The sequence below is a fragment of the Salvelinus fontinalis genome, chromosome 13 (genome assembly GCF_029448725.1).
Source record: "Salvelinus fontinalis isolate EN_2023a chromosome 13, ASM2944872v1, whole genome shotgun sequence".
In the NCBI taxonomy this organism is placed as follows: domain Eukaryota; kingdom Metazoa; phylum Chordata; class Actinopteri; order Salmoniformes; family Salmonidae; genus Salvelinus; species Salvelinus fontinalis.
This window is the reverse complement of record NC_074677.1, coordinates 11,126,949-11,150,531: the sequence shown is the minus strand read 5'-3', so window position 1 is coordinate 11,150,531 and position 23,583 is coordinate 11,126,949. Positions and strand designations below refer to the sequence as shown.

The window sequence follows — 23,583 nt, the reverse complement described above, 5'->3', positions numbered from 1 at the left end:
TTCCAGAACGGCCTGTTTGAATGTGTAATTGTCTGGTAGTCTGAGGCTAGAGAACTTCAAGGGCAGCAAGACAGATTATGAAACATCATGGAAAAACAGGCCATTTATTATATTTTACTTTTAAAAACTTTATCGAGTGTGGTTTTATACACCAGTATTTGTATAGACTGGGAAATTGAAAGACAGGTTATAGAAAAAATGCATTTAAATATGATTTGATGGACAGCATTGAAGAAGCCCTTAAAACTAATACACCAAAATAGGTAGTCATGTTTGATTTGACATTTTGGATTATGATAGATATTGAATAGCATCCATTTATACTTGACCTTAACCCCAGACAAAGAAGATAGCCCATAATACCAGACTTTAAATGGAAATAAACTATTTAAACATGCAGTGCTATATGTGCAGGTTACAGATGTATTCATTAAGTAATTGCACTGTCACTGACCCACCTACTTTAAGTCAGTGATGATAAGAACTAGGACAGAGTAACAGGGCAAAACCTTCCCCTAAACTGTCACTCTTTTGTAGAGAAGAGCATTCTCTTCTCTGTGGCCCCAATGGTCCTTGGCACAACGATCCAGTACGCAATGAAGGCTACCATGGAGATACAGAGCGCGCCAACAATCCCTGCTGCTATGGCAACACCCTGCAAGGATCTGTGTTTTCCACCCAACTGCTCGACAACTGCAAAGAGGACACAGGTTCAGAGAAAATACTTCACAAAGATTGTTTCTAGACAACTTAAGTATTATGATATATCCTTTAAAATTCAAATATAAAATACTCAGTATCACCAGCAAAGCACCCCCTCACCATCACACCACCTCCATGCTTCACGGTGGGAACTACCAATGGGGAGATCATCCGTTCACCTACTCTGCGTCTCACAAAGACAGCGGTTGGAACCAAAAATCTCAAATTTGGACTCATCAGACCAAAGGACAAATTTCTGCCAATCTAATGTCCATTGCTCATGTTTCTTGGCCCAAGCAAGTCTCTTCCTCTTATTGGTGTCCTTTAGTAGTGGTTTCTTTGCAGCAATTTGACCATGAAGGCCTGATTCACACAGTCTCTTCTGAACAGCTGATGTTGAGATGTGTCTGTTACTTGAACTCTGAAGCATTTATTTGGGCTGCAATTTCTGAGGCTGGCAACTCTAATGAACTTATCCTCTGCAGCAGAGGTAACTGGGTATTCCTTTCCTGTGGCGGTCCTCTTGAGAGCCAGTTTCATCAAAGCGCTTGATGGTTTATGCGACTGCACTTGAAGAAACTTAATGTTCCGCATTGACTGACCTTCATGTAATGAATGGACTGTCATTCTCTTTGCTTATTTGAGCTGTTCTTGCCATAATATGGACTGTATACCACCCCTACCTTGTCACAACACAACTGATCGGCTCAAACGCATTAAGAAGGAAAGAAATTCCACAAATTAACAAGGCACACCTCTTAATTGAAATGCATTCCAGGTGACTTTCATGAAGCTGGTTGAGAGAATGCCAAGAGTGTGCAAAGTTGTCATCAAGACAAAGGGTGGCTACTTTGAAGAATCTCAATAAAGAAAATCCCTTGAATGAGTCGGTGTTTTTTGGTTGCTACATGATTCCATATGTGTTATTGAATAATTTTGATGTCTTCACTATTCTAAAATGTAGGAAATTGTAAAAATAAAGAAAAACCCTGGATTAGGTAGGTGCGTCCAAACTTTTGCCTGATACTGTAGCTATATCAATAGTTGTGATGAAAAGTAGATGCATACCTTCAGATACAATTCCGACAGTATCACCTGCATAAGAAATAAAAGAAAATTCTGTGTTCATAACATGAAAACCCCCTCAACCAAAACGGCATTACTGGTATATGAACGTGCAGTAAGTACATGTGATCAGTAAAGTGTTACTGTGCCTTCAATATCTTTTAATCATTTTAGTCATTCTTGCTGATGTGAATGATGGTCATGAACGTTCAGTGGTTGTTGCTCACCGTTGTCCACTTTGGTGCGGATGGGGCCGGAGCTGACTGTGGCTGTGTCGGTCACAGACGTGTCCTGGACCTCCCGCTTCCTCCTTGAGCTGATGATGTCCGTGCAGTTCTGAGGAGAAAAGGGGTAGTTGGAATAGCTTTCTTACACAAGGTCATAGGTCATTGCTAGCATCATCTACTGTATGTTGCTCCATTGTTTGTCACCCTAACATGCATCCGTCATCCTGATCTTGACCTAATCTTGTCTGTTTACACTTATAAGATCTGATCACAATCAGATCACAATGCAACTTTAATCATAGTTTTTGTCATTGTTGTTCTGAACCCACTGCTCGCAAGTTGTCTTTAAATTTGCGTTAAATATGTGTCATTTAATTAGCCATGAAGATGTGGCCATTTATTGTATGTAACTAAATAATCAAAGTCATTGCTCAATGAGTCTGATCGTGGTTGCGGAAAAAAAATGTACTGTTTGGTGTGCTCTTTTTTTTGTTTAAGCACCTGCCCCCCAAAAGGTCTGTGCACGGCCCTGTACATAGTGCCCCAAATCTTGCAGTGCCTGGATAGGTGTTTAAAGTGCCAGTATCCACATCTGATCATGCGATCTAATGCCCGACTGCAATGACGTGGCATTCAATTGTTGGTTAATTGGTGCATCACAACTACTTTGCAGATGGGCTGGAATGTGGCTACAACATCCGCACAGGAGCAGTGACTGACCTGTTGCAGGGAGGTGCAGACAGACCTCTCACAGAGTCTGGTAGAGCAGTGCAGGTAGAAAGTGGACAATGTCCTGTTCTTGTGCTGGACGAAGCGGAAGGCCTCAAATGAGAAACGAGCTTCCTGCTGTTGCCCATTGATCCCTATCACCGTCTGGCCATCCCGGTTACACCTGAGCGAGGCAAGGCACTAAGTTATGTCTTGGGAAAAACTAGGTGATCTTGATAACATGATAATTAATCAATAGCTAGAATGTAGCTGCAACTGAGTTTCTAGTATTTTCCCCATCTGCTGTATGTACATGTTTTGTCCTATAGGATGTCTGAATATCTTAGTAATCTAATTATTCCCTAAAAGTAAAGCTTTGTGTGACTGACAACGTGTCCCAAAGGAGTAAGCTCGCACAGTTTCGCCTGGGTTGTCTCACTTACCCAACAAAGAGGTCATAATAAGTGCTGTTGACGGGGTAAGGACTGGTTGTGGCATAGCATCGGTCCAACATCACGTTGAACCTAGAAATGATGGAGAAGAAAACAATTGTTGGCAAAAATGTATTTTCTTTCATGTGAAATATTTGGCAATATTCTAAATGGGACCATTGACATAGTTTCTTTAAAAAGTTGATAATGAGGTTTGATAGGAAATGTCAGTAAATAACTACCAGTATTTTTTTTCACTTTCATGAAACAGATAGTTCCGGCCACTTAATCTGATTGGAAGAGATGCGTTAGCCGCTCCGTGTTGGCCCGAACAACACCCTTTAACTGTGACTATATTCACCATATAGCATGCCCTCTTGTGCCTTATTGCTTAAAACTCCATGTTTTCTTCAATTCAGATTTACTATACTCGTACCTTCCCGTGAGATTGGTGGCCTTGACCTCCACAAAGATGCGTGTCTTCAACGTCAAGCCTCCCTCAGGTACCTTGAGCTGGGTTGTGTAGAACCTGTCCTTGGAGCCAATCGGAACAAGACGGGGAAGACTCATTTGGGATCATTCAAGCAGTCACAAGCACATTGGTCCTCTCAATATGGTTTAATTAAATTATGAACATTCATACCAGAAATGCTGAAGGAAATCAGAACGTAAAAAATAAACATTTTGTGTGTTATTCCTTCCAAATCAATTTGGAAACTGCCAACACAGTTTTTTCCATGTGTACACTAAATATGATCTACAATTAGTGATTACACCTCACTTCCTTCTCCTCTGTCATAGAAAATGGATCATAGAAACACATTCTTACCGAGTAGAGCGTCATACTCAGGGTACTGATGAAACTCCCATTGCTGTCTTTGACTGCTAGGCTCACCCCAGACCTGTTTGTAAAAAACAAAATGTCTGTCTGTTAGCTACTATCAATTGCTTGAGAAAAACTGCAGCGTATCACCATCCAGGTCACCATATGATACACCGTATGATTCAACCCATAATACAAAACTCAGAAGCATCAGTCCACCTGCCATAACCAGCTATGGTAACTCCATACTTGCAAACACCACGTCACTGCTATGGTCAGGTTTGAGGTTGTTTTTATTTAAACTCGGTTCAGTCCCAGTTCGCATAAAACAATACTCCAATATCAATGTTATTGCAATCTTGTTATTTCTATTTGTTTTGGCATGAATCTGCCTCCATTTGATAACTTCCCATTGAGGGTTTTACTATTGAGGAAGTCTTTCCCTGAATTGACTTAGTTCAGATGAATTGACCCCAAACTTTGGTTATCATGAGTGAACCTAAGAGAAAAGGTGGCCTGGGTTACTCACACGGTCATCTCAGTGTTGTTGACCAAGTACTGGAGTGGATAGCGGCAGGAGAATTTGTAAATCATTTCCTGGCGGTAGGTGATCGTTCCCGCACTGGGGTCCAGAGAGTTGATCATGCCCGAGATGTTGACAAACTGAATGCTGGAGAAATCCGCAAAGAGCCCAGAACCCACCTCCTGAGTGATCTGTGTCAGAGAGAGAGAGAGTCACATGTTACTAGGTTCAGGGTCAAATCCATCTACCCAGAGTCGAAGCAACATCTTCTAGTGTCAACCACCAAATGTCTCCTCCACGGTCAGTGTGATACCATAGAAATATAATTACTCAAACAAACTAGAACTACCTTTATTTTGTTGTTGCAGGCGGACACCGCCTCCTCTGTGATGGAGAAGTTGTATTTCAGAATAGGCGGGTCGACAGTCCAATCGGGTGTCCCCCGGCATTCTCCCTTGAAGTACTGAGCGTTGAGGGACATCAGTGATTCATTGTATCCACCAAAGTAGACGGGACATAGCAAGATATGGAGCTCCATGCGATTCGTGCCACAGTAGACGTTAATGTCAGTGTTGGCTGAGGGGACAACAGATCACACATTACCACAGTAGACTGTCCACTACTGTTCTGCCCACTTAACTCCTACAGTAGCTATAGGCGCTCTGTTTACTACAAGAAAGGCAAGCATTTCCAAAGGGGCATTTGAGTGCAATATTTAACATTTCTACAGTACATTTATCTGCCCAGTGCCTCATGAGTGTGCATGACCACATTTTCATTGCCTTTAAACCACGCAAACATGTTTACCTGACACCTGCGACCATGACACACATCTAACCCGTTCATACACTGCAAAGATGCATGACATCACATCTGGCCTATTTCCCATTGCCCACATATAGACCTCACTCACAAAAACAAAGACTCTGTAAAGAAGGAAAGGTGAGAAAGTGGAAGGGGGACAGGAAGGAAAGGTGTGAGACAGGTAGGGAGGAAGTGGAATTTGAGCTGCAGCTCCACTGACCTGGCTCCCTGAATGTACGGTGTGTTCTGCAGTAGTCATTTTGAGCCTGGACGAGAGGAATCAGAGCAAGCTGATACATGAGGGCCCGCCACATTGTCTTCAAACCAAAGGAGTGGGAAACCCAGATATCAGGATCTCTCTCTGAACTGCTTTTGCAAGGCCAATCTGACAGGTGAAATGTAAAATACTTTAATGTTCATATATATATATATATATATATAGCTTTGCATTCAAATTGTACATGTTTTTCTCATTGTGAAGAGAATTTGACAAATGTAATTAATCCCGGTAGGAAATATAAATGTAAAAGATTTCTTGACAAAATGAAGAGCAAAGGTACATTTATAGAGAATGGAGTCATGTGATAACTACGTACATGTAAGCACCCTATATGTTTTCATTGTTATTATTCATCCTTAAATTAACCAGGTGAGTCCAATTAATTTATTAATGTATTTTTCAATGGCGCCCTAATTTCCCTTCCCATTCCTCCCTGTTGCATTGTTAACAATCATAATTGAGAAGATGTGAAATTACCTTGTGTGATGTATCTTCCCTCTCCTCTCTTTCAGTCTCGCTTTCTTATTCTCTTTCTCCCTTCATGAATCACAGCTATTTATACTGGCCTCCTTTGCAGTGAATGGGTGTGAAAGAGGGCAACCGACAAAAAAACAGGTGGCTGGGAGAAGAAAAGGGAATGCCAAGAGAGCAATGCGAGAAGCTTAAACACCACTGGTGACTGCTTTGTCTTCAGGATCATCTGACACATCTCTGGAACACAAGAACCTTTTATATTTAGTGGAAGTCTCTATGTTCTCCATCTCTACACCACCGGTCTAAAGTTTTAGAACACACACTCATTCAAGGGTTTTTCTTTATTTGTACTATTTTCTACATTGAGATTCTTCAAATAGCCACACTTTGTCTTGATGACAGCTTTGCACACTCTTGGCATTCTCTCAACCAGCTTCATGAGGTAGTCACCTGGAATGGATTTAAATGAACAGGTGTGCCTTAAAACTTAATTTGAAGAATTTCTTTCCTTCTTAATGCATTCGAGCCAATCAGTTGTGTTGTGACAAGGTAGGGGTGGTATACAGAAGATACCCCTGTTTGGTAAAAGACCAAGTCCATATTATGGCAAGAACAGCTCAAATTAGCAATGAAAACCAACAGTCCATCATTACTTTAAGACATGGTCAGTTAATATGGAAAATTTCAAGGACTTTGAAAGTTTCTTCAAGTGCAGTGGCAAAAACCATCAAGCGCTTTGATGTAACTGGCTCTCATGAGGACCGCCACAGGAATGGAAGACCCAGAGTTACCTCTGCTGGAGAGGGTAAGTTCATTAGAGTTACCAGCCTCAGAAATTGCCGCCCAAATAAATACTTCAGAGTTCAAGTAACAGACACATCTGAACATCAACTGTTCAGTGGAGACTGTGTAAATCTGACATTCATGGTTGAATTGCTGCAAAGAAACCACTACTAAAGGACACCAATAATAAGAAGAGACTTGCTTGGGCTAAGAAACATTGGACTCCAGACCAAAGGACATTAGACTGGTGGAAATCTGTCCTTTGGTCTGGAGTCCAAATTGGAGATTTTTGGTTCCAACCACCGTGTCTTTGTGAGACACTGTGTGGGTGAACAGATGATCTCCGCATGTATATTTCCCACCGTAAAGCATTGAGGAGGAGGTGTTATGGTGTGGGGGTGCTTTGCTGGTGACACTGTCTGTGATTTATTTAGAAATCAAGGCACACACACAGCATTCTGCAGGGATATACCATCCCATATGGTTCAGGCTTAGTGGGACTATCATTTGTTTTTTAACAGGACAATGACCCAATACACCTCCAGGCTGTGTAAGGGATATTTTAGCAAGAAGGAGAGTGTTGGAGTGCTGCATCAGATGACCTGGCCTCCACATTCCCCCAACCATCTCAAAATGAGATGGTTTGGGATGAGTTGGACCACAGAGTGAAGAAAAAGCAGCTGACAAGTGCTCAGTATATGTGGGAACTCCTTCAAGACTGTTGGAAAAGCATTCCGTGTGAAGCTGGTTGAGAGAATGCCAAGAGTGTGTGCATAGGATAGCTACTTGAATAATATAAAATATATTTTGATTTGTTTAACACTTTTGATTACTACATGATTCCATATGTGTTATTTTCATTGTTTTGATGTCTTTACTTTTATTCTACAATGTAGAAAATAGTAAAAATAAAGAAAAACCCATTGAATAAGTAGGTGTTCTAACACTTTTGACCGGTAGTGTACATTGAGACGTGATTTATTGTGATGATGAAGACATGGGCTGGTTAAAAGAGTTTGTCATCCCCCAAATTCAAATGTGAAATACTGTACAGTAGCATGCATGAGTCGAAACACTAAGCCTATAGGAGCATTTATAACGCAATATGAGCTATGCATAATGCATTATTCACAGCATCAGCGCTATAACGCAATATGCCTTGCCTTTCTAAGGTCTTCGAAAGCCAAGTTAACAAACAGATCACCGGCCATTTCGAATCCCACCGTACCTTCTCCACTATGCAATCTGGTTTCAGAGCTGGTCATGGGTGCACCTTAGCCACGCTCAAGGTCCAAAAAGACATCATAACCGCCATCGATAAGAGACAATACTGTGCAGCCGCATTCATCGACCTGGCCAAGGCTTTCGACTCTGTCAATCACCACATTCTTATCGGCAGACTCAACAGCCTTGGTTTCTCAAATGACTGCCTCGCCTGGTTCACCAACTACTTCGCAGACAGATTTCTGTGTGTCAAATCAGAGGGCCTGTTGTCCGGACCTCTGGCAGTCTCTATGGGGGTACCACAGGGTTCAATTCTCGGGCTGACTCTTTTCTCTGTATATATCAACAATGTCGCTCTTGCCGCGGGTGATTCCCTGATCCACCTCTACGCAGACGACACCATTCTGTATACATCTGTCCCTTCTTTGGACACTGTGTTAACTGACCTCCAAACGAGCTTCAATGCCATACAACACTCCTTCCGTAACCTCCAACTGCTCTTAAACGCAAGTAAAACCAAATGCATGCTTTTCAACCGTTCGCTGCCCGCACCCGCCCGCCCGACTAGCATCACTACTCTGGACGGTTCTGACCTAGAATACGTGGACAACTACAAATACCTAGGTGTCTGGCTAGACTGTAAACTCTCCTTGCAGACTCATATCAAACATCTCCAATCCAAAATCAAATCCAGAATCGACTTTCTATTTCACAACAAAGCCTCCTTCACTCATGCCGCCAAACTTACCCTAGTAAAACTGACTATCCTACTGATTCTCGACTTCGGCGATGTCATCTACAAAATAGCTTCCAACACTCTACTCAGCAAACTGGATGCAGTCTATCACAGTGCCATCCGTTTTGTCACCAAAGCCCCTTATACCACCCACCACTGCGACCTGTATGCTCTAGTCGGCTGGCCCTCGCTACATATTCGTCGCCAGACCCACTGGCTCCAGGTCATCTATAAGGCTATGCTTGGTAAAGCTCCGCCTTATCTCAGCTCACTGGCCACGATAACAACACCCACCCGTAGCACGCGCTCCAGCAGGTATATCTCACTGGTCATCCCCAAAGCCAACACCTCCTTTGGCCGCCTTTCCTTACAGTTCTCTGCTGCCAGTGACTGGAACTAATTGCAAAAATCGCTGAAGCTCGAGACTTACATTTCCCTCAACAACTTTAAACATAAACTATCTGAGCAGCTAACCGATCGCTGCAGCTGTACATAGTCCATCTGTAAATAGCCCACCCAATCTACCTACCTCATCCCCATATTGTTTTTATTTACTTTTCTGCTTTTTTGCACACCAGTTTCACTACTTGCTCATCATCATCTGCTCATCTATCCCTCCAGTGTTAATCTGCTAAATTGTAATTACTTTGCTACTATGGCCTATTTACTGCCTTACCTCCTCACGCCATTTGCACACACTGTATATAAACATTATTTTTTTTCTATTGTGTTATTGACTGTACGCTTGTTTATTCCATGTGTAACTCTGTGCTGTTGTTTGTGTCGCACTGCATTATGAACAAGGCTGTGGCTACATTGAGCGTGAGAAAGCCCTATATTAAAACACTTCACCTGCTCATGTTTTATGAATGTAGTTATACCTATGTAATGCATTATAGTAGATTATGTAAAGCCCATAAGGCATTATAAATTTGCTTATAATGCATCACAAAGAAGGTATTCATAGTATCATCTTTGCCTTGTGAAAATTGTCATCAATTCACAAGTTGTTCAGTCTTTGAGTTGCATGCTTCTGGTCTGTGTGTAACGTACGTCACGCTTCTTGCTGATTTGGCTCACACCGAGGCTCGGACTCAGCACTTCTGCTTTGCTAGCACACGTGACCACCCTCCCGAAGCGTCTGACTAGTCTGCGCCACCGAAAAGTTAACAATTCTGCAGTGAAAATGGCAACACCTCATCTAAAGTGGCCTGTGTTTTGCTAAATGTCCCTATTGTGAACCAACTTGTGATGAAATCATTAAGACAGCGGCCATAAGACAACAAATTCACAGAATCCTCCCTCTGGAGATCCACAGTGGTAGAAATGTCCAGGAGACCTCCTCTACATGAGTTGCCTAACCTTATTGACAGTTCCACTATATGTTGATGAAAACCTGCCACCTGGTTGGGGGCGGAGTGGTGCCAGGAAAATAACCTCTTCCTTAACGTCAACAAAACGAAGGAGCTGATCGTGTACTAAAGGAGACAGCAGAGGGAACACGCCCCCATCCACATCGACGGGGCCGCAGTGGAGAATTTGAAAATCTTAAAGTTCCTTGGCATACACATCACTGATAATCTGAAATGCTTCAACCTCAGGAGGCTGAAGAAATTCTTCTTGGCCTCTAAGACCCTCAAACTTTTACAGATGCACTATTAAGAGAATCTCTTCGTGCTGTATCCCTGCCTGGTACAGCAACTGTATCGCCCGCAACCGCAGGGCTCTCCAGAGGGTGGTACGGTCTGCCCAATGCATCACCAGGTACCAACTGCCTGCACTCCAGGACATCTACAACACCCGATGTCACAGGAAGGCCAAGAAGATCAAGGACCTCAGCCACCCGACCTCTGTTTGTTCACACCACTATCATCCATAAGGCGAGTTCAGTACAGGTGCATCAAAGCTGGGACCGAGACTGTTAAAATGGCCATCACCAGCCGGCCTCCACCCAGCACCCTGCCCTGAACTTAGTCAGTCACTAGCCGGCTACCACCCGGTTACTCAACCCTGCCCCTTAGAGGCTGCTGCCCTATGTACACAGACATGGAACACTGGTCACTTAAATAATGGAATTCTGGTCATTTTAATAATGTTTACATGCTGTTTTACCCATTTCATATGTATATACTGTATTCTAGTCAAGGCTCATCCTGTTCAACTATTGCTGTACATATATAGTGCCTTCGGAAAGTATTCAGACCCCTTACTTTTTCCACATTTTGTTACTTTAAAGCCTTATTCTAAAAGGGATTAAATAATACCCCATAATGACAAAGTATAAACAAGTTTAAAGACATTATTGCAAATATAGAAAAAAATTTTTTTTTAAATGAAATATCACATTTACATAACTATTCAGATCCTTTAATTAGTACTTTGTTGAAGCACCTTTGGCAGCGATTACAGCCTCAAGTTTGCTTGGGTATGACATTACAAGCTTGGCACACATGCATTTGGGGAGTTTCTCCCATTATTCTCTGCAGATCCTCTCAAGCTCTGTCAGGTTGGATGGGTAGCGTCGCTGCACAGCCATTTTCAGGTCTCTCCAGAGATGTTAGATCGGGTGCAAGTCCGGACTCTGGCTGGGCCACTCAAAGACATTCAGACTTATCCCGAAGCCACTCCTGCGTTGTGCTTAAGGTCATAGTACTGTTCGAAGGTGAACCTTCGCCCCAGTCTGAGGTCTTGAGCGCTCTGGAGCAGGTTTTCATCAAGGATCTCGCTGTACTTTTCTCCGTTCATCTTTCCCTCAATCCTGGCTAGTCTTCCAGTCCCTGTCGCTGAAAAATATCACCACAGCATGATGCATCCACTACCATGCTTCACCTTAGGGATGGTGCCAGATTTCCTCCAAACATGCCGCTTGGCATTCAGGCCAACAAGTACAATTTTGGTTTCATCAGACCAGAGAATCCGACCATCACCCCTGGTGAGACAAAACCGCGACTCGTCAGTGAAGAGCACTTTTTGCCAGTCCTGTCTGGTCCAGCGACGGTGGGTTTGTGCTGCCGGTGATGTCTGGTGAGGACCTGCCTCACAACAAGCCTACAAGCCTTCAGTCCAGCCTCTCTCGGCCTATTGCGGACAATCTGAGCACAGATGGAGGGATTGTGCATTCCTGGTGTAACTCAGGCAGTTGTTGCCATCCTGTACCTGTCCCGCAGGTGTGATGTTCAGATGTACCAATGCAGATGCTGTTACACGTGGTCTGCCACTGCGAGGGCGATCAGCTGTCCATCCTGTTTCTCTGTAGCGCTGTCTTAAGCGTCTCACAGTACAGACATTGCAATTTATTGCCCTGGCCACATCTGCAGTCCTCATGCCTCCTTGCAGCATGCCTAAGGCATGTTCACGCAGATGAGCAGGGACCCTGTGCACTTTTCTTTTGGTGTTTTTCAGAGTCAGTATAAAGGCCTCTTTAGTGTCCTACGTTTTCATAACTGTGACCTTAATTGCCTACCGTCTGTAAGCTGTTAGTGTCTTCACGACCATTCCACAGGTGCATGTTCATTAATTGTTTATGGTTCATTGAACAAGCATGGGAAACAGTGTTCAAACCCTTTACAATGAAGATCTGTGAAGTTATTTGGAATTTTACGAATTATTTTTTAAAGACATGGTCCTGAAAAAGAGACGTTTCTTTTTTTGCTGAGTTTACATTTGCAAAAATGTCTAAAAACCTGTTTTCATTTTGTCATTATGGGGTACTATGTGTAGATTGATGAGGAAATAAAATAATTGTATCCATTTTAGAATAAGGCTGTAATGTAACAAAATGTGGAAAAGAGGTCTGAATACTTTCCGAATGCACTGTACTATTCTAGCCTACGTATTCTTCAGATTGTATACAGAATATATATTCTTACTGTCCATAATGTCTATGCATCCCATCACATATATAGACATATTTATACTCCAGACTCCGACATTGCTCGTACTAATATTTCTAAATTACATTCTTTTACTTTAAGATGTGTGCATTGTTAATTATTACTCCACTGTTGGAGCTAGGAACACAAGCATTTCACTACTCATGCAATAACATCTGCTAAATATGTGTTTGCAACCAATACAATTTGATTTGATTAGGTTCACAGTATGGATGGCACTCTTTATGGGAGCCTACAGTGCCTTCAGAAAGTATTCACACTGACTTTTTTCTAAGATTTGTTACAGTCTGTGTAACACACAGTCTGTGTTACAGTTTTGTGTTACAGTCTGAATTTAAAATTGATTAAATTTACATTTTGTGTCACTGGCCTACACAATATACCCCATAATGTCAAAGCGGAATTTTGTCAATAGACATTTTTACAAATTAAAAAAGAATATTAAGCTGAAATGTCTTCTCTTTAGTCAATAAGTATTCAACCCCTTTGTTATGACAAGCCTAAATAAGTTCAGGAGTAAAATTATGCTTAAGTGACAGAATAAGTTGCATGGACTCACTGAGTGCAATAATAATGTTTAACATGATTTTAGAATGACCACCTCATCTCTGTACCCCACACATACAATTACCTTTAAAGGTCCCTCAGTCGAGCTGTGAATTTCAAACAAAGATTCAACCACAAAGACCAGGTTGATTTTCAAATGCTTCGCAAACAAAGGTACCTAATGTTACAATCTTTAAAAAAAAAAACGTGCAATCTAGAACCAAAAAGGGTTCTTCGGCTGTCCACATAGGAGAACCCTTTGAAGAACCCCTTTTGGTTCCAGGTAGAACCTTTTTTGGTTCAATGTAGAACCCTTTCCACAGAGGGTTCTACATGTATTCCAAAATAGTTCTACCTGGAACCAAAAAGGGTTCTACCTGGAAATTAACTTTATGTCCTGAATACAAAGCATTATGTTTGGGGCAAATCCAACACATCCCTGAGTACCACTCTTCATATTTTCAAGCATGGTGGTGACTGCATCATGTTATGGGTATGCTTTTCATTGGCAAGAACTAGGGAGTTTTTTTTTGTTGATAAAAATAAATGGAAGAGAGCTAAGCACAGGCAGAATATAGGAGGAAAACCTGGTTCAGTATGCTTTTCAACAGACAATGGGAAACAAATTCACTTTTCAGCAGGACAATAACCTGAAACACAAGGCCAAATCTACACTAGAGTTGCTTCCCAAGACGACATTGAATGTTCCTGAGTGGCCTAGTTACAGTTTTGACTTAAATTGGCTTGAAAATCTATGGCAAGACTTGAAAATAGCTGTCTAGTAATGATCAACAATCCCCTTGACAGACCTTGAAGAATTTTTAAAAGAAGAATGTGCAAATATTGTACAATCCCGGTGTACAAAGCTCAGAGACTTACCCCAAAAGATGTAATCGCTGCCAAAGGTGATTCTAATATGTATTGATTCAGGGTGTCGAATAATTATGTAATTTTTTACAACTGGATTGTGTAGATCGTTGATAAAAATAAAAAAAGTTTATCCCACCTTGTAACACAATAAAATGTGGAAAAAGTGAAAGGGTGTGTAAACTTTCTGAAGGCAATGTTATAGTCGTCATGTGAAAACCTATGTGTCTGCTGTTTGATATATAGAACAAATCACCTCTTCTTCTTCTCTCTTTTTGCTTTAGGCTACAACTGTATGCTTGGAATTGAGGTCTCTGACATATTCACTGCCTTTTTGAATGAGGGACACACCCAACAAGACAAAAAAAGGTGGTAATGTCAGCGTCGCCTGAACAATTGAGCTGGACCGGTTCCTTGTTAAACACAGGAGACTGAATGGAGCTAACAATGTCCTGCAGATGATCTTACAGAGTTTTTCTAAACATGTGTCTCAGAGCTACATAAGAGCTGAATAAGCCTGGTATTGAGGCTATCGCATTATTATTGGATCCCTCTATTAAGTGCCAATGCCGGTGTCAATTAACGTGAAGAAATTCCACATAGACAAGGTTCTCCATTCATATAAAATGGTTTCTATGTAGTCCATTTTTAGCTACTTTGCTGGTATTTACATGACACCAACTAAGAAACTATATTCAATGGATACTCAGAAAAGTGTAACTACTGTGCAGTTATTAGGGAATTACCTTTTTTTTGTTGCAATTTTTAGGTAATTTCTAAAAGGAACTACCTGGTAAACAATGGGCTGTAAAAATCAAACGTTACGGTCATTCTTAACAGAACTTGGCCATACAATGTAACAACGGATGCCTCATTACTCCCATCATTTTGGTCATTAAGGCTGATGTTAGAAGTTGGTGGCAGTGGCTAAATTAACAAACTATGGATTACTACTCTCAAAGTAAGGAAGCATGAGTCATTTTTTAAATTGGGGTGAACTATCCCACTAGAAAAGCCTGGTCTCGTGCCATCCCGTTTGTCATTTTGACTTCAACATTCTAACAGTCTAAGCTGCCATGGTGGACATTCCTGCAGTCAGCATTCCAATTGCACACTCTCTCAAAACTTGAGACATCTATGGCATTGTGTTGTGTGACAAAACTGCACATTTTAGAGTGGCCTTTTATTGTCTCCAGCACAAGGTGCACCTGTGTAATGATCATGCTGCTTAATCAGCGTATTGATATGCCACACCTGTCATCTAAATATTGCACATGGGAAAAAAACATCTTAAGTAGAAATAGAATGAAACAAACAGGCATTCTATTTTTGTTCTATTATAGTGGCCACCGATCAAGTGCACAAGGCTACATGTGTGCAAAAATAACGTTCACCGAGTAAAAACTTTAATAATTCCCCCTGTCAAATTCAACACAACAAAAGCAATATATTTGGGCTACACTGCACATTATTACATTGTACACGTTCTGCCTGTGGACATCTGTTCTACAATAAGCCAGCAGAGCAAGGTACCCTTTGTTGGCATAATTGATCTCTTTCAGGCAGAGAGTACACCTGGCATACCATTTTTTTTAATCAGAGGGAAAGTGTGTGGTGTTCCTTTCACCTCTATAATGGCATCCAGCGTAAGCCAGGCCCAGCTCCAGTTACACTTGATCCCTGAATCCACTTGTTTAACAAGCAACGCCTCATTTTCACCTAATTCTCTCATTCTGAAAATAAACCACATAATGTAGAGGGAAAACAGTTCACAGATAGTAGTTAGTTGGTTAGCTAGTTAACATTTCACACAGATTGCCAGAATCCAGGAAGCAACTAACAGTAACGCGTTATAACTTGAGGAATGGCAAGGAGTCGTATAACGTTACCAGTTAATACTATAGCGAATTGGTTAGGTTACTAACGTTAGCTAGCTAACATTACAACATAAGATGAGCTAACATTAGCTGTCTGAATTTATTAGCCAGCTAATTTTCACACCATCAAATTATTGAGTTTATCAGTTAAGTTGGCTAATGTTGCTCAGCATTTCTCTGGCTAGCTACCGGAGAATTCGGTCCAGCTAGCAAGATACTTAACAATGCTAACAATACTTGTTCCACCATACTTTCTCCCTCACCTCAAACTTTATATAATTGATATTATAGAGCTTTATATTTTATTTTATTTTTAGCTTTTATTTAACTAGGCAAGTCAGTTAAGAACAAATTCTTATTTACAATGACGGCCTAGGAACAGTGAGTTAACTGCCTCGTTCAGGGGCAGAATGACAGATTTTTACCTTGTCAGCTCTGGGATCCGATCTAGCAACCTTTCGGTTACTGGCCCAACGCTCTTACCACTAGGCTACCTGCCTATAGCACCAAGGTTCATCAAAGTAACCATACAGTATCACCTTCCAGGTTATTAGACTTGAAATATATATGTAGCCTACTTTCCAAGATATGCTATTCTACTTAAAAAGGTGTCTGACACTCCGAAATATATACCTGTCTGTTTGTCCCTAATAAACCTCAGAGTATTTCGGACATCTGAGTGCTCCTTTTTCTTTTCCTAGGATAGTGTCCTGGGGTAAGATGTTTTTTGTATTCTACAGTTGGAACCAAGAGTTTTGTTAACTTATTTAGCAAAAACAGAAAACACTTTGGGGTCAAATATACTGTAAAACAGTCCACATAATAACGTTTTATAGAATTCCATGTCCACAACCTCTATGAATTTACCTTTGGTTTCATTTTCACCACCTGCGGGCAACACCCTCAATAAGCACATAATACATGATTAAATCTGGTCTTGCAGTGTATACTGTAGTATCCTATACTGTTTTAGATTTCATGGGTATTCGAGCTCATAAAATGTCGTATGGACATGAGTAACTGCCTTCTTTGGGTGGCGTATAATATGGTTGTATCCTAATATTCCTTTCCTCTACTGTTTTTCTTCATTATTACAACTGATAGATGAAAGGGCAGAATCGATTTTCACCAAACTGCTTTTGGTTTCAGTGTTCTACTTCCTCCAGATTAGTGTTCATGAACTGAAGGAAAAGAGACGAGAGGAAGATTTTTGGGACTATTAGGCTGCATCCCAATTCTCCACACTTCTCCCAAAGTGTGCATGTGCGTTGTGCACACTCCCTCTCATGGATTTAAAAGCATTGGATAGGTGAAATCATTGTCTGGAAGGGATTTTCACCATTGTTAATGGGAGTGTGCAAGTGCACACTTTGGGAGATGGGTGGAGAATTGGGGCCCAGTCATGGACCACAGTCAAAAAAGCATCCGACGAAGAGACACCACATATAGGAGACAGTGTTGCAACAAGATTCAAATATGGTCATCTTTACTTTGAACAGATCACCTGTACATAAAATATACATTTGCGTCTTGGCTTCTATTGCCATATGTTGGTATCAGTGGAGGCTGTTCAGGGCAGGACGGCTCATAATAATGGCTGGAATGGAGCAAATGGAATGACATCAAACCATGTGTATGACGTATTTGATACCATTCCACTGTTCTATATCGTAGAGCTCCACCCCATAGGGGAGAGCTGCTCCTAGTGGTTTACCCTGCTGCCTAGGCAGCGAATAGCCTGAGAGAAAAGTATGCACACACCTGCAGCCAATAGGAGTACAGGTGTCCCTATATAAGGGGACATTTTCCCTCAATCAGCCTCCCATTATATTCAGCGACAGGACTGGACTGAAGAAGCCGAGAAGAGAAGAAATCGCAGGACGAACCCGCCGTCGATATCCTGTTCTCGACGTCGTCCTTCACTAGCACGCCTTTCCCACCCCCAAAGGCTCTTTTAAGAGCTGAGTGTCGCTGCTCCTTTATGGTGGCGTCGGACCCACACGACTTATGTTTCGTGAGCTTGGGTCATCAGGAATGCCCTAGCTGCACCCACCTTTCTTTAAAGGAGATGAAGCATCGGTGAGCGTTTTCAGGGAGGATACCTGTCTAGAAGACGTCATTGTCTATGTGAGCCTCAGGTTCTGAGGCGTCAGACAACGACTGCACCTCTGGAGATGACGAGGATTTTAGGAAGTGTCTGGGTTTTTCTCCGGAACCAAGGCTGAAATGACCCCCTCCCTAGGGAGAGTGAGGGGAATTTCACATCCTTGTGCAAGGAAGAGACAGGCTCTGAATTCTCAGCAGCCCCCTCCTACGCAACGGCCTTTCTGCGCTCTGACTTTACAGGGCTCATTGAGCGGGCTGCGAGCCGTCTGGAGATTACACTGCCCCCCATTCCCTCTGGTCCGGAAGTGGATATGATGGTGGCTGCGGCCCCTACTCCAGAGCAAGATGGGTGGCTTTTCCTTTGGCACTGACTATGCCCTCGCTCGCTAAATATGTGGAGGGTGCATCAGAACGCCGGCGAAGGCGTACACCCCATTCACCAGAGTGGACGGAAACAGCCTCAGGAGATCCCTAGGCTCGAGAACACACTAGCTGAGTACCTTGCCCCCGGTTTGAGCTCCTGGCCATCGTCCAAGAAACCCACACTACCTACGACCAAGGACTGGCTCACAGCACAGCTGGTGGAGAAGTCCTTCCCTCTAGGTGTACAAGCTGTAGCGGCAGCTAACAATATTGCCCTCCTGGCAGCCTCTCTATCCCGTCTCACCACTGGGTAGGACTGAGCAGTCGGGAGAGGAGATAGAGGAAGGGTCAAAGATTTCCGGCGCCATCCTCCATCTCACACAGGCGTCGGCTATATGTGCGGGGAGGTCCACAGCCACTTCGGTGGTCGTGGGGCAACACCTCTGGCTGTCTGACGGCTATGAAGGAAACCGACAAAGCCTCCCTATTGAACGCAGTCTCTTCGGAACCGCCGTAAAAATGAGACGGTGAGTTTCGGGAAGCTTGAGGAGAAGAAGAAGCAGCTGTCTAGACACCTGCCATTGGCAGGAGGGTCTAGAGCAGCTTCAAAGGAACCCCCTCGCTCCACCGTCTCCAGTAGACTCAGATCTACAGCCAGACGGAGAGCTAGTCGAGCAGCAGCACCTGGTGTACCAAGAGCGGGCCCTGCCCCTCCGGCAACACCAGAGAAGACAGCGGCTCAACCGACGAGAGAGGTTCATTTCGTTGCCCTGGCAGCCGAGAGGCAGTCAGAAGAGATGACGACCATGACGGGACGAGGGGGAGAGAACGGAAGAGAGCGCAGCACTTCTTGTAACAGCACCCACTGTTCATCCCCCACCCCTGCAAAGATATGGAGGAGCCAATGTGTCCTTTGTTAATAAAGAATGTGTTCCATCTGACTGTCACAAGAGAACCGCTTTTCCATAACAAAACCGATCAGGTTCATTCTCTCGCTCTCTCTCTCTTCCTCTCACCACTTTGCGTGTAGCACAGCCCACTATGAGTGCGTAGCTGAGCACACACAGAAGGACGTTGTGAGTGGGACATGAGGAATGACATGAGACGGACGCTCTTAATGAGCCGTCATGCTATACCTCATAAAAACCCTGCACTACACACTCTTAGGAGTGAAGTAGCTAAGGGTTTAAAGAGCAGCCTGCGTACACCTCATGTTGGGCCGATGATGCAATCGCTGTTGGGAGACGGCGCACTAACTCAATATTCCCTCCCTTTCGAATGGGGCCCACCCTGGGCTGTCCCACCACTTCAGTGTCGGGGGACAGCGGCGGCTTGGGCCATAGAGGAATACAGGTCCTTCCTACTTTCTGTACCAAAACTTCGCATTCTCCCGCTCTCAGAGCATTATTTAGAGCAGCAGCAAAGCTGCACCCTCTCCTCCTTTCTAAGCCGGGCACTAGAGAAGGGTTATGCCATCCAATTCCACCGAACCCCTCCCCCGTTTTCGGGTGTGGTGGAGACGGTGATGAAGACGCCAGAGAAAGTCGCCGCTCTTGTGAAAGAGCTTACAGGACTTTTCGCGAAGGAGGCGGTCACAGTAGTTCCCCAGGAGTAAAGGAACAGCGGCCTATATTCACCCTACTTCCTAGCGCCAAAAAAGACGGGGGGGAATAAGGCCAATATTGGACTTATGCACTCTCAACGAGAGCGTAGCCAAATGGCCCTTCCGAATGCTCACAACAAAACGTATGCTGGAATGTATCCACAACAAGGACTTTTGTATAAGCATAGACCTAAAGGACGCATACTTTCATGTTCAGATACTTCCGCGTCACAGGAAGTTTCTGCATTTCGCCTTTCAAGCGGTGGCTTACGAGTATGCGAGGATGCCATTCGGTTACGCCCTGGCACCTCGCACCTTTTCCAAATGCGTGGAGGCAGCATTGGAACCGTTGCATCAAGGGATAAGGCTACAAAGCCTACCTAGACGACCTATTGGTTCTGGCCCCATTGTCTGTGTCGTGTGGCGATGGCACACACGACACTGACAATGATTCATCTCACACATCTGGGGTTCGCTGTGAATTGGGAAAACAGTGATCCCTGGCCCAGTCATCGGATTGTCTACCTGGGGTTACAGCTAGACACTGACTATGAAGGCTCGAATTTCAGATCCTCAATGTGCTGACCTGTTGCCGGCCCTACGAAGGTTTTTATCTGAATCACATGGTAACGGCCCATTCCGTCATGACTTTCTGCACATGCGCAGAACACAGCGATGGTTTGCCCAACTAAGACTGGACCCAGTGAGGTAGCTTCATCGGTTGTTGGTAGTTCCCCTCTCGCTCAGAGCGGAACTGAACTTTTGGTAAGACACGTGCATTTCGACAAGTGGTCCCATTAGGCAGAGTGTCATCCTACATTCCAGTGTATACAGACGCTTGTCTGACTGGAAGGGGAGGGACATGTCAGGCTCGGGCAGTCGTAGGTGTGTGGCCTCCCTCGGGACACCACATCAACCTTCTGGAACTGGAGACAGTTCTACTGGTTCTTACCCACTTCATGTCTACCCTACGGGGCCACGACGTGCTGGTCTGGTCAGACAATCGAACTACAGTAGCCTACATAAATTGCCATGGGGGGAGTCAGGTCTCCTGCACTTCACCGGTTGGCGGAAGAATTGGGACTGTGGGCTCACGAGCACCTTCGCTCGTTGACAGCAGCACACATTCCAGGCTATCAGAATGTCGGAGCAGACCTCATGTCTCGAGGGGGACCCCGAGATGACGAGTGGCAGCTGCACCCCAACATTGTTCTCCAAATATGGGAACGGTTCGGGAGAGCCGAGGTGGACCTGTTCGCGTCACGTGTGAACGCGCAATGTCCCCTATGATTCTCTTTATAGACGCTTTTGCACACCAGTGGCCAGATGTTCTCCTGTACACATTTCCACCGCTGTCCTGCATTCTCCCACTGCTAGTCTGCATGAGAACAGGAGAGCTGTCAATCATATTATTTGCCCCGATCACCCAGGGGAGATGACTCAAATGTTGATTGCGCCATCATGGCCAATTCCACAGAGAGGACGCGATGTCTCAGGCGGCAGGCATAATAGAGCAATTGCCTCTAATCGGCCAGCCACTGAGGGTCTGACCCGAGAGGGACAGGTTAGCGCAGCCGTGGGTTATCTGATTCAGTAATCAGAACCATATAGGGCTCACGTGACAGTTCCACATCCAGGACGTATGCCAGCAGATGGAACGTGTTTTCACAATGGTGTGCCACAGAGAATGTGGACCCAGTGTGCTGTCATGTCAAGGGCATGCTCTTTTTCCTACAGTTCATGTTTGACAAGCAGCGCTCACCCGCCACCATCAAGGTGTTCGCGGCAGCGATTTGAGCTTGTCATGAGGGGTTTGGCAGAGACACCGTTTTCAGTCACCCTCTAGTGAAACGGTTTCTATTGGGAACGCAGCGGCTTAAGCCAGCGGCTAGAGCCACATTGCCCCAGTGGGATTTAACTTTGGTACTCGAGGCGCTCTGCAAGAAGCCGTTCGAGTCATTGCATCAAATCCCCCTCAAGATGTCTCTGAAGACGGCACTGTTGCTTGCCTTGACTACAGCCAAGCATGTCAGTGATTTGTGTGCTCTTTCGACGAGACCAGACTGCCTTGCCATCAGTGAGCAGAGCGGTGTTACTTCCAAACTCGGAATTTATACCAAAGGTTATTAAGAACTCATACAGGTCTCAGACCGTTGAGCTATGGGCTTTCTCCCCCCCCCCCCCATGCGGAGCAGAGAGAGGAGAGACTTCATCGCTTGTGCCTGGTGCGCGCCTTGGCGTGTTACGTGCAGCGCACAGCGATTAGGTCATCACCTCAGCTGTTTGTGTGTCACAGTGCTAGTACACTGGGTAGACCACCTTTGAAACAGCGGCTGTCTCATTGGCTTTGCAACGGCATTGAGACGGCTTATGAGGCGGCAGGGCAACCAATACCGTAAAGCGTAAGAGCCCTCTCCACTCGTGGAGTAGCGGCGTCTACGGCCCTTTTCAGAGGAACTGTGGTAGAGGATATTCGTGCAGCGGCATTGTGGTCCTCACCATCTCCTTTATTTCAAATCTACCTGTTGGACATGTCTTCTAACTCCCTAGCTTGTTCTGTACTCAGCATGGCTGAAGGGAGAACTTGAGATAAGAAAAGATGTGGGACTATTGGCTATTGGCAGGTCCGCTCATTTTAGCAAAGAGAGAGACACGTGCGACACGACCTCTGACTTTGTCAGTACAGTGGGGAATGTCTAGCCAATATTCTGTTATCTGCCCACAAATCATTGGCTTTGCCTATCGATTGAGTGTGGCGGGTTACACTGAGAAGTGAGTGTCTTCTAAGTTGGTTCAGCCTGTACTCACCTTTGCTGATGTGAAGGCTAGAATTAAGGCGGAAAACGCAGGACCAAATGGACAGGGTTTCTGTTTCTTTTATTCAGAACTGTGGAAAAAGCGGTCCCATGCCGCCAGATCGATGTCTGTGCTCATGGGAGCGGGCCAATGACTTCGTGAAACTTTAAAACAGAAATACAATTCTCTCACATTAACAGTTTAAAATCACATTACACAATTTCACAAATAGTTTCATCTTTACTAATTAATTTGATACAATAATTAGATGCAAGCCTCAGAACAGAGGCTCCTGTATAAACAGAGTTATGGTAATGTGGCTGTATTGTCTTTCCTGAGGTCACAATCATGAAACAAAATGGACTGGTCATAGCTGGATTCTCCACCGACCGTGTCCACATTCTCCAAAACATGGATATTGTTCAGTTTAAGTTCTGTGATGTAGAAGAAGTTCCTTTGTTCTACTGTGAAACTCTCTCTGACTATACTGCCTGGCCACGAGAGAGTCTCCTCTAGGTATTTACGACCTGAGATAACAGAACCTGCGTGTAAGAGGGACATTTTACATTTACATTTAAGTCATTTAGCAGACGCTCTTATCCAGAGCGACTTACAAATTGGTGCATTCACCTTATGACATCCAGTGGAACAGCCACTTTACAATAGTGCATCAGATCTTTTAAAGGGGGGGGCAGAAGGATTGCTTTATCCTAGGTATTCCTTGAAGAGGTGGGGTTTCAGGTGTCTCCGGA

The 23,583-nt window shown here is 44.0% G+C and overlaps 1 protein-coding gene across 1 annotated transcript; it reads right to left on the bottom strand.

Moving 5' to 3' along the window:
• Positions 1-90: 90 nt before the first annotated feature.
• Positions 91-8,518, bottom strand: si:ch73-261i21.5 (zona pellucida-like domain-containing protein 1). The gene is made up of 11 exons (XM_055941646.1): positions 6,041-8,518; positions 5,504-5,668; positions 4,829-5,055; positions 4,486-4,670; positions 3,963-4,035; positions 3,570-3,667; positions 3,146-3,226; positions 2,715-2,886; positions 1,995-2,103; positions 1,771-1,797; positions 91-693 (listed from the first exon to the last, which is right to left on the bottom strand). The coding sequence occupies exons 2-11, from the start codon at positions 5,595-5,597 to the stop codon at positions 524-526; spliced, it is 1,236 nt and encodes a 411-aa protein (XP_055797621.1). The 5' UTR covers positions 5,598-5,668; positions 6,041-8,518; the 3' UTR covers positions 91-523.
• Positions 8,519-23,583: the final 15,065 nt, after the last annotated feature.

What these genes read in the sequence shown, in the direction of transcription:
- si:ch73-261i21.5 (XM_055941646.1), bottom strand. Translation starts at nt 5,597, where the DNA reads ATGTGGCGGGCCCTCATGTATCAGCTTGCTCTGATTCCTCTCGTCCAG. An exon ending in CCTGCAACAACAAAATAAAG is followed by an intron (nt 4,671 to 4,828) that starts GTAGTTCTAGTT and finishes TCTCTGACACAG; the next exon opens with ATCACTCAGGAGGTGGGTTC. An exon ending in AACAACACTGAGATGACCGT is followed by an intron (nt 4,036 to 4,485) that starts GTGAGTAACCCA and finishes TTTTACAAACAG; the next exon opens with GTCTGGGGTGAGCCTAGCAG.